Source organism: Rhincodon typus, chromosome 1, assembly GCF_021869965.1.
Source record: "Rhincodon typus isolate 14 chromosome 1, sRhiTyp1.1, whole genome shotgun sequence".
Taxonomy (NCBI): Eukaryota; Metazoa; Chordata; class Chondrichthyes; order Orectolobiformes; family Rhincodontidae; genus Rhincodon; species Rhincodon typus.
Genome location: NC_063332.1, coordinates 84,923,170 through 84,934,632, shown reverse-complemented (window position 1 = coordinate 84,934,632; position 11,463 = coordinate 84,923,170). Strand labels below are relative to the sequence as shown.

The 11,463-nt window shown below is 38.3% G+C and overlaps 1 protein-coding gene across 1 annotated transcript in view; it reads right to left on the bottom strand.

The window, feature by feature from the left end:
* Positions 1-214: 214 nt before the first annotated feature.
* Positions 215-11,463, bottom strand: part of LOC109928173 (sister chromatid cohesion protein PDS5 homolog A-like) — a 61,114-nt gene continuing 49,865 nt past the window's right edge. Inside the window, exon 12 of the mRNA XM_048600733.1 lies at positions 215-289. Within this exon, the coding sequence (XP_048456690.1) occupies positions 215-289 (75 nt within the window). The remainder of the gene's footprint in view (positions 290-11,463) is intronic.

The following is an 11,463-nucleotide window of genomic DNA, read 5'->3' as shown; positions in this document are numbered from 1 at the left end:
AATTAAAATGTATTTCACGTTTCCCCTTTGTTTTAATTTACACAGATCTTTTGAGAGCTTTATTTACAGAGCATCGAATCCAGTCTCGTTTATAGCGATTATCACATATTACAGTGATGTTTAAAATGGAATCTATGCAGAACCCAGAAAGAACAAAGGGTAGAGGTGTTTGTCAATGAAAGGGCATCTGGGTACAGAAGGGATCCCAAATTCATCAGTTACTGAGAAGTCGTTCTGTTGCACACTCCACGTCCCAGGATTGTGAAGACAAGGCCACTATTACTGCATTCTGTAGAAGAAATAAAGAAGTTAAAATTTGCAGCAGCCAAATTACACTTTCTAATTCTAAATTACGTATAATTACTGAAGTAACAAGTCTCCCATCAATTGCACGGCACAGTGTACATTTGGCCAAGATCAGACAATAGTAAATTGGAACACAGTCCACAACTAAGCAAAATAGCCTGTTAACATAAACAGATCAATGTAAACTCTGAGGCATCTTGAAAATATGATGCAAGGAAAATTTCAAAACTAGACCAAATTAAATCTACTACAGTAGCATAATTCCACACTACCTGCCTTAGAAATTACATTGATGCAATTCAGAAATATCTTCAATGTAAATGCCACAAATTGTTGCAATATATACATCTTTTCTAACTTTAGAATCTTACATGCTGCACAGTGGCCCAAATCTTAATTATAACATTTACTGGAGTCAAAGATATGAGGATTTAGGTATAAATGGTAGCCATTTTATGGGCAGTCAGATAGTGCAAGGAAAGGAGTCAGCTATTTTGTCCCTCGTGCTTGTTTCACTCCTCAGCAAAACAATCTGTGGCTCACTCCATGTATTCCTTTATCAAAAAGAAGTGTCATACTAACAAGGGGGCCACTGAACCTCTTGAGCCTGTGATCTTATTGCAAGCAAAATTCACAGTCCTATTTACTGTTGATAACCTTTCATTATTTCACTTATTCAACCTCCTCTGCCTTAAAAATATTTGGAGATTGCTTCCACCAGTTTTTCCACGAAGACAGTTCCAAAGATTCTCAATCTTCAGAAAACATTTTGCCTCATTCATTTTTGAAAACAGTGACCTCTAGTTACAGATTCTTCCACAAGACGAAACATTCACCCTGTCAAGTTGTCTTTTACTCTTCAAAACTCCATGAGATAGAAGCCTAGTCTCTCTCCAACTTTTTTCCTCATAAGACAACTCCCCATTCCAGTTATTAGTCTAGTAAACAGGCTGTGAACTGCTTCCAATGCATTTGTGTTCTTCCTTAATAAGATGACCAACACAGTCCACAATACTCAAGATGTGGTCTTCTTAGTGCCTTGTATAAGTGAAAGATAAACTTTTTTATTCGTTCTTCTCTCAATGAACTATAGTATTCTTTTAGTTTCCCTAATTATTTGGAGTACCTGCAGATTACCCTTTTGTAATTTTTTTCCCATGGCACTCAGGTACCACTGCATCTCAGAGCTCCGCAATTTTCACTATTTAGAACATGCTTTTTTATTCTTCCTGCCAAAATAAACAATTTCACGTTTTTCCACAATGCACTCCATTTGCCAAATCTTTGCCCACTCACTTAACCCATTTATATATTTTTTAGAGAAGTTTTGAAACTACAAACTTATTTTATCTATCTTTGTATGATCAGCAAATTTGGCAACTAAACCTTTTGTCCCTTCATACAAGTCATTTGTAAAAATTGTAACATGTTCAGGCACCAACACCGATCCCAGTGGCTCATTGCATCTTCCCAAACTGAAGATCTATTTATGCATAATCTCTGCTTTCTGTTAGCCAGCCAACCTTGCTTCCATTCCAATATACCACCCCCAAATATTCCACAATAACCTTTAATATGGCACTTTATCAAATGCCTTCTGGAAATTAAGCACAGTACATCCACTGGACTGGATGGATTTAGTTTGGACAACACAAGACAGGGCAATCTTCCTGACTGGCACTCCAGCCACTTTCATCAACATTCAATTGCAGCAGTGTGCACCGTCCACAAGATGCGCTGCAGCTACTAAATGGGTCAACTCCACTTCAGGTTTTGCCAGAAAACAAGATCAAAACCTAGACTAGATATCAACGTGAATAAGGCAAATAAGTGAACTCACCATGTTAAGTAACAATTTGAAAAGAATTCAAAATTATCCTGTTTTCACTTGGAAAATAAGTAGAATCTCCCATTTACGTAATACTTTAGGATCAGACAATGCTCAGTGGCAAATTGACTGTTATCACCAGTAATCGTACATTAGAGACAAGTTTGCTTTCCCGTGCATGACAAGGATGGGGGTTCCAATGATGAGCTGACTCACCTTGCAAAGCTTCTTGTAATGTCAATAATTTTACAGATTAAAAAGTTAACCTAGTCACATTCATATGACTGGACTATGATAGTCTATTGGCTTCAAAGCTGCAAAGAAAAAAACTGTTAAGATGTGTTTTTAAGCCAATCACTTCTATTCCATTTTCGTACAGCACGGCAAAAGCCAGGAGGAAGGAACTGCAAGTAAATTTAAAGTGGTTTAGTTATGTTAAAAATTAATAAGGACAAATATAACTAAAGTAAATAAATAAGGATGAGAGAGAATGAAAGGAGAACAAAGACCTGAGCAGAATTTAACATTTACTCAAAGTTGTACTTTAAATGTACATTTCAGTGGTATGGGGTAACTGCATTAACAAATTCACTCCTACCACTTTGTTGCTATATGGTTATCATAATGTTACAACAAGAGCACTGGTACCATAAATTTTTTACTAGTCAAAATTCAAGAAGTTTTATCACACATACACACACACTTAGCTTTAATATCTGAACATTAAGCTAGATTTTGCACCTATGGACAAAAAAATCTAGCTTAAATTAACATGAAAAGACCAATAACACATTCTAACTAGAGTACATGTATGATAAAATGAGCTTCCCAATTGCACCTGTGGCCTCTCTAACCACTGGACAATATATCGTGTATATTAAGTTCCAGTGTGTGAATCCATCCTACGCAGTACTTCTGAGGTGAAGAATAAGCATTTCCATTTGCCCAAGCTGGATCTTCATATTAGTGTTGTGTGACGCAAACAAACTTTCTTATAACAGGTGGATTTGTTTTTAATATCTCATATCTTGAGCTGAGACTCAAAATTCCACTTAAGCTTCAACATCATCAATTTGAAGTGGTGCCTTTAGCATTCTGTTAAACCTGTACTTATTCCTCCTAAACTGTGCCTATCTCCATTGAGGACAAAAATGCCACACTTAATTAATCGGCAATTTTTAGCCCAAGTACTGCTAACCTCCAGCTGTTATGGAACGCACAAATCCAAGAAGCCAATGGTATTTTAGCTCAAATTGAAAAAAAAAAAATCCCTATTTCAGTAGCTTTCACTGTACTCTCAAACCTTCTACCTCTTATAGCCGACATGCCCACTGAATCTCATAGCATTAAGCTAACCATTTCCAGCTGCTTCATCAATGACCGGTCCTCCATCATAAAGGTCAGATTTGCTGTTGATGGCACAATTTTCAGCAACAACACTCCTCAGACACTGAATCAGCGAGTGTTCAAATACAGGAAGACTTGGACAACATCCAGGCAAGTAACACTCACACCCACAAGTGTAAGATAAAAGAATCTAACAACATTCTTCAATATTCAATGGCATCATTGCTGAATCCCCTATCAAAAATATGGGGGTTTAACCATAAACCAGAAATTGAACTGGATCAGCCACATGAATACTGTGGCTACAACAGATCAGAGACTAGGAATTCTGTGACAAACAACTCACATGCTGCCTCTTTCTCTCCTGTCCCCACCCCCAAAACAATCACCAATGCCTATCCACCAACCACAAGGCATGAGTCAGTGTGATGGAAAACTCTCCATGTGCCTGGATGGATATACAACACATGGGAAGCTCATCAAATTAGCTTGTTTCATTGGCACCCCATCCACCACCTTCAATACTCATGCTTTTTACCAACTTTAAGTGGCAGCAGTGAGCACTATTACAGCACCTTCCAAACCTACAGATGCATGGGAACATTAGCATTTGCAAAGTTCCCCTCCATCCTGACTTGGAACTGTTTCACCATTTCTTCACTGTTGCTGGGTCAAAATCTGAAATTCCTTTGCAAATAGCACTATATGTGTCGCTACACTCCAAGGATTTCAGCAGTTTAAAAAGTCAGATCACCACCACCTCCTCCACAGCAATTATAGATGAGCAATAAATTCTGGCCGAGCTAGGGACAGCTACATCCTTTGAGCAAGAAACATCAGGAGTGTGATGGAATACTTTCCACTTGCCTGGATGGGCGCAGCTCCAACACTCAAGAAGGTTGACATCATCCAATATAAAGTAAAGTAATCTGTTTGACAGATTATCTTTACACCACCTTCAAAATCCAACTTTTATCCAATGCAGCAGCAGCAGGAAACACCATTCACAAGATGCACAGCAGAAACTCACCCAGGTTCTACCCACAGCATTTTGAGAATCCATGACCTCTTAGCACCTCAAAGCTCAAGAGCAGATGTTTGGGATCACAACCCACAAACTCTTCAAAACACATACCAATACTGATTTGGAACCATAATCACTGCTCCATCACTGTGCAGTGTCAAAACCCTGGAAATTACTACCTAACAGCACTGTGAGAGTAGCTAAACCCCAAAGGCTGCAGTGATTCAAGGCAGATCACCGTGTTCTGAAGGACAATTAGGGATGGGAAATAAATGATGGCATAGCCAGCAACACTTACATCTCATCAAATTATCCAAATTGAAAGTAATTTCACTGTTCCAAAGTCCTCTTGTATGCCCATCAACCCACTGTTCAGCACTCAACCTTTGCTGTAATCTACGCCAACATTTCTTCTCCAATTGGCTTCCTCTCATCCTTCCGCATTCAAGTATGAACATAATCTATTTCTTTCTCAATCATGCCTTTCTCAAAATATTCTGCAGCTCCTAACAGCTCTCAATATCTACAAAGCAAAATCTGGAGTGAGACAGACTAATCTCCTCTTGCATTCAGCCAACAAATTAAAAGTTTGCAAAATTTACAAGATCTATATAAGGCAGCCCTTAGCTTTCTATTTTGATAAGTCCAGCATGTTCATGCCTTCCTGATAGGAACAACCCTGTATTCTGGTATCGCGGGGTGAGGGGGAACTGTACTCTTGCCTCTATATTTTTATAATAGTGACTAGAATGGTCTAATCAAAGTTTCATACAGGTTTAGCATAGGTTCTCTACTTTTTAAATTCTGGCACTGTAGAAATAAATCTGAGTACTTGCTTTGACTTTAACAGCCTTATTAATCCGTTAAGTATCACACAGTTTGATAAACATTTATCCTTCACTCACCCTTTCCGTAACTGCCACTTAATTTATTAACTCCTCTGCTGATGCATCCTCATCAAGAAATTAATGTCAGTTGTAGCTCTGGGACCAGCAATATTCATATTTTTTGCCAGTTGTTGCACATGAAGTATTTCTCCTCAGAATACTGTTACAAATACCAAACCTGTAGCTCATTTGGCTTGTTGAAACAATGCTACCTAATAAAGCCATATTGATGCTTGAATAGTTAAAAGCTGATTAAAAACATCTTTCATAAGGAAATTCTCCAGCAGCTTTTAAAGTTTTGTCAAGAAACAGAAGCAAAGTCAACTTCTTCACTAATGAAACAATTTACACAAATGAAAATTAGTGTACACTACCAGATGCATACTTGGAAATCGAAACCGATACACAAATATTTATTTTATTTATCAATTATAGTGGAGTTAGATAGCTAGGGCACAAATGCAGAAGTGGATTTTCTACTCATCATGTAGCTACTGGATTGCTTAAAACCCACTGTAATTGTAAGCCTAATATTGTTTTCACATCAAGTCTTCACTCCATTCCAATATCAAAAAGCCTCATCCATTGCCCAGATCATGACAAGTCATTCTCATTTATAGTGTCTCTAGAAGGTACCACCATCTCTGATATTGCCAGCTCAATAAATATATGTAATGATTTAAAGGTTGAGTTTTAGTTCAAAATATCAGCTTGAATCCTTTCAAAGGTTTACAACAGAAAAGGCTTCAGGGAAGATGTGGAAAGGGTCACACTTTACATCCTTTAAAACTTAAAATATATGTTGTTTAGGTTTGGTTACAAACTGCAAATCATACTATGTATGTGAATAATTTCTTATTCACACCAAGTCTGTGGAAACTAGTTATTTATAAAGAGATGGTGTATGTCTTTTACAGTTTAAAATAAGCAGATTGTCAGTGATAGGACAGCACAATCATGCCTTAATTACATCATGCTGTAGCAACGCAAGCTATAAGAACCACAAAAATCACAATTTATGCCTTCAGTTTCAATATCCTTAGTTTTTAACCCATTATTCAAATTAAACTTTGGTCATCATCATTTTCTGAGCAGCAATGCAAGTGTGAAAAAGTTTGAAAAAAGTTAATGTTGAAAATACATTGCTAAACATAAATTCATTCTTGTTCCTGCTTGCAATTATTCCTACCAGATGCTGTTGTCATGGTATGTCAAGTTTGTCTTGCACTACTCATGCATCCATTGTAGTCCATCTGCAACCACTCTAATGCCCAACATCCAACTGCATCAGGAATTGATCCTTTTTTCTGCTGCCTGCCAATTTGCTTTCTAAAAGAGATCTCCTTAGCTTCTCAACTCTGATCAAATTACATATATTGACACTCTCTTTTCTGGATATTAATTTTTGTTTAAAGAGTTCTTTTCTCTTTTGCAATTTCAGTTCTCTCTTTTGTTGCCTATTGATTTTTAAGCACACATCATTGGGGATCCATGGTTAGCACACCTGCCTCACAACACCAGGGATCTGAGTTCGATTCCAGCCTTGAGTGACTGCACAAACTCAATACAGACATTCTCCGTTTCTGTGGGGGTTTCTGCCAGGTTTGCACAGTCCAAAGATATGCAGCTTAGGTGGACTGGCCATTCTTAAGTGCCTTGTAGTGTCAGGATGTGCAGGCTAGGTGGATTAGCCATGGCAAAATGTGGGGTTATGGGGATTGTGGAGGCTGGGCCTGTGTGGGATGCTTTTCAGAGGGTTAGCGCAAATCTGATAGGCCGAATGGCCTCTTTCTGCACTTGTAGGATTGTCTGATCTTAGCTTCCACATTTCAAAAGGTTTTTCCACATATCTTTATATACTGTACAGATTTGAGGCATACAGCAAGGTGGATAGAATGTAACATCCTATGATATTTTTCTTAGAAAGAGATGCAGTTGCAAAAAGATGGACAGGATATGAAAATGAATTGTGTGATGACCAAATTACCAAACAATGAACTTATGACAGAGGTAAAGAATGCTTTGAAATTTGCTAAGTACAGGAAAGACTATAAGCACAGATGAAGTCACAACAGAACATCTAAAAGCCCTGAGAGAGCCAGAGATGATAAAAGAAATTAATACATATATACACCAGGCTACATTGCAACTGATTAGAGACATTCACTATTTGTTAATATACAAAAGACCTAAAGTAATGGAATGCAATCACTTTAGAACTATAAGCTTAATGAGTCATCTCCTTAAAATGATCTTAAAACTCATTAAGAAAGAAACAATAAACATTTAAAGGCAAGAATCGGTTATAAACAGAGTCTGGAGTTGAATCCGGAGTAGAGAGGACAGGGAGTAATTAACTGATAAAAGATGTTTTGAGATCTTCGACACTATCTTCATAACCCCACATTTACCATTGCTAATCCACCTAACCTGCACATCTAGAAGTAAACAAGAACATTTATGTACACATTATATACATTAGAAGCACTGCTGAAATGTGAACAGGAAAGCCTATACCAATACCAATACCAATACCAAATGACAAGTATCAAGTCAAAAGATGCACAATGCAGACATACAAAGAATAATACAGCACAGGAACACGTCCCTCCAAGCCTGCACCAACGCATTTTGCCCTTCCATATTCACTTACAGGATCCGTATCCCTCTATTCCTTTCCTATTTATGTATTTGTCAGGTGCTTTTTGAAAGCTGCTATTGTGTCTGCTTCCACCACCTCCTCTGACAGCACGTTCCAGCACTCACCACCCTTTGTGTGAAAAACATGCCTCGCAAATTTCCCCTCTTGCACCTTGAACCTGTGACCCCCTAGTAAGTGATCCCCTCCACCCTAGGAAAAAGCTTTCCACTCTATCTATGCCATTTACAATCTTATAAAACTCTTGCGTTCCAGTGAAAATAAGCCCAGTCTATCCAACCTTTCTTCATTGCTAAAATCCCCCATACCTGGCAACATCCTGGTAAACCTTTTCTGTACCCTCTCCAAGGCATCCACATCCTCCTGGTATAGTGGTGACCAGAACTGTACGCAATATTCCAAATGTGGCCTAACTAAAGTTCTATAAAGCTGCAGCATAACTTGTCTATCCTTATACTCAATGCCCCTTCCAATTAGGGCGAGCATGCCATTGGCCTTTTTACTACCCATCTACCTGTGCTGCCACCTTCAGTGATCTGTGGACCTGCACACCCAGATCCTTTTGCATATCAATACTCAAGGGTTTTGCCACTCACTGTATAAATTTCCACCTGTAGTTTACCTTCCAAAATGCATCACCTCACATTTGTCCAGACTAAACTCCATCTACCATTTTTCCGCCCACACCTCCAACTGACCTATATCCTGTTGTATCCTGACAATCATCCTCACAATTCGCAACTCCATTAATCTTTGCATCATCCACAACTGTACTAATTAGATCAGCTACGTTTTCCACCAAATCATTTATGTAGATCACGACTAACAGAGGTCCCAGCACAGATCCCTGTGGAACACCACTAGTCACAGCCCTCCATTCAGAAAAGCATCCTTCCACCAATACCCTCTGACTCCTATGAATAAGCCAGTTCTGTATCCATCTCACCAGTTCACCCTGACATCATGTGACTTCACCTTTTGTACCAGTCTGCCAAGAGGAACCCTTGTCGAAGGCTTTACTGAAGTCCATGTAGACAATATCAACCATTTTTCCCTCAATCATATTCATCCCCACCTCAAAAAAAAAACTCAATCACGTTAGTGAGGCATGACCTCTCCTGCACAATACCATGCTGTTTATCGCTAATCAGTCCATTTGTTTCTAAATGCTTATACATCTTGTCCGGAGAATCTTTTCCAATAATTTCCCTACCACTGATGTGAGGCTCACAGGCCTGTAATTTCCTGGATTATCCCAGTTACCTTTTTTTAAAAATAGGGCATTAGCTATTCTCCAGTCCTCCGGGGCCTAACCTGTGGCCAAAGAAAGAGAGGATACAAAAATGTCTGTCAATGTTAAGTGAAGAGAAAAGTATGACAAGCCTGTATACTGTGTTAGTACAAGAGAATAAATAGTCAGAGAATCATTCTTCCAGGCATGAACACAACCTACACCATTGACAATGCTACTTGTAGCATCAGAAAAGGCCCTATAAAAAAATATAGATCAAGTAAAATCTAGAAGTTTAGACTATGGATTGAGTATGGATACTGAAAACAAATTTAAATTGCTATAAAATCATTCCTCTGCCCATTAAGTCTATGGAGGATTTTGTTTGGGACTAGAAATCAACACATTTCTGACTACATTGAACACAAGGACCTAATGCCGAGAAATAGCAATTTTACACATTGTTGCTCTAGAAGCATGTGATTAGGCGAGTGCACTCAACAGATTTGCCAGAACTTCTCATCTTTCATATTTAATGCCCAAGTGTTGTAGGAAAGGTTATTTTAAAAAATGAATTAATTTTCTCCTTTCACATACAGTGGACCTCAGCCTACTGAGGGGAAAAATACATTTAACACAAAAAGAATCTAATTAAGACTGACCAGCTTAAACCAGAACTTGAAACTGATAGACGAATTATTACGTGCTTTAAGTTCTTTTTCTTAATCCAGTGGAATCAATGCTTAAACTTTGTACATTGACATTGAGGTTTTCCATCATTTGTAACTTCAGTCCATGTGGCCTGAACTGAGACTTTTCATGTATATCCGCTTTTCTGTATAAGATTTAAATAATTTATCTTCACGGTTAGGAAAGCCAGTAAGGAGCTTGGTCTGTGTGCAGGAAACTTCAGAGGTGAGTATACTATTGGAAATTTCATTCAAAGTGGAAATTCAACTGGCATATCCTGTCCAAAGGCAGCTGCCAGTGTTGTAAAACATCATATATTTGTCAATAGTTTTTAAAGACAGCTGAATAATTTCACAGCAAGGAATTTGATACCGACTGTGAACTGTTTTTTGTGACTATGGGTTCCTGCAATGTGCATTCGAGATCCAAGTTGTTTACAAGCAAAGCTGATTGGTTCTCAGCTAACTAAGCAGATTAGAACTGGAAACTTGGAGACATAGACATCCAGAATGAAAGAGACAGAAGGGTGTAAAATCGTGTCTGCTGTGTAAAACAGTTCAAACTTTAAAAAAAAGTTACCTGTCCTGCAGCAGGTGCTATGAGCTGTAACTTTTGAATTGATAAATCAGACACATTTTCTTATGAATCAGTTCTCTCTGGACTTCTTTTAAACTAATGGAAGATTCCAGAGAAAGGCAAAATGAACACCAAGGGCCTGGCTAGCCAAAGAAGCATCATCTCAACATCAGAAATGGGAAGCAAAGACCACTGAATTGACAATTTCAGCAGTAGCACTGAAGGCAGATAGATTATTGGTGTATATTTTGAAGAGAATGGAGTATAAAAACAGGGAATTCTTTCTAAAACTATACAAAGCACTGGTCTGACACCTGGAATACTGTCAACAGTTTTGGGCCTGTTATCTAAGGAAAGACATACCGTCAGTGGAAGTAGTCCAGAGAAGATTCACTAGGCTGATACTGGGTATGAAAGAATGTCTTATGAGGGGAGGTTGAATAGTTTGGGCCTGTACTCACTACAATTTAGAAGAATGAGAGACAGCATTATTGGAATAAACAAGATTCTTAGGGGGCTTGATAGTAGATGCAGGGAGGTTGCTTGAAGGGGAGTCTCGAATCAGACAGTATTTTCTTAGAGTAAGAGATCACTCATTTGAAACAAATGAGGAGAAATGTCTCCTTCGAATAGTAGTGAATCTGTGGAATTTGTTACCATACAGGTGTGTGGAGACTGCGTCATGTATATTCAAGATCAAGGTAGACAGAATCAATAAGGGAATCAGAGTTTTGGGGAAAAAAATCAAGAAAATTAGTTGAGGATTATCAGATCAGCCATGATCTCACTGAATGGCAGTGCATTCACCAAGGTGAATGGCCTACTTCTGCTCCTAGATCTTATAGTCTAGCCAATTCCTTAAAGTGTACTTGATGCTACATGCAGCATACAAAATGCAAAAGAAATATTCAAATG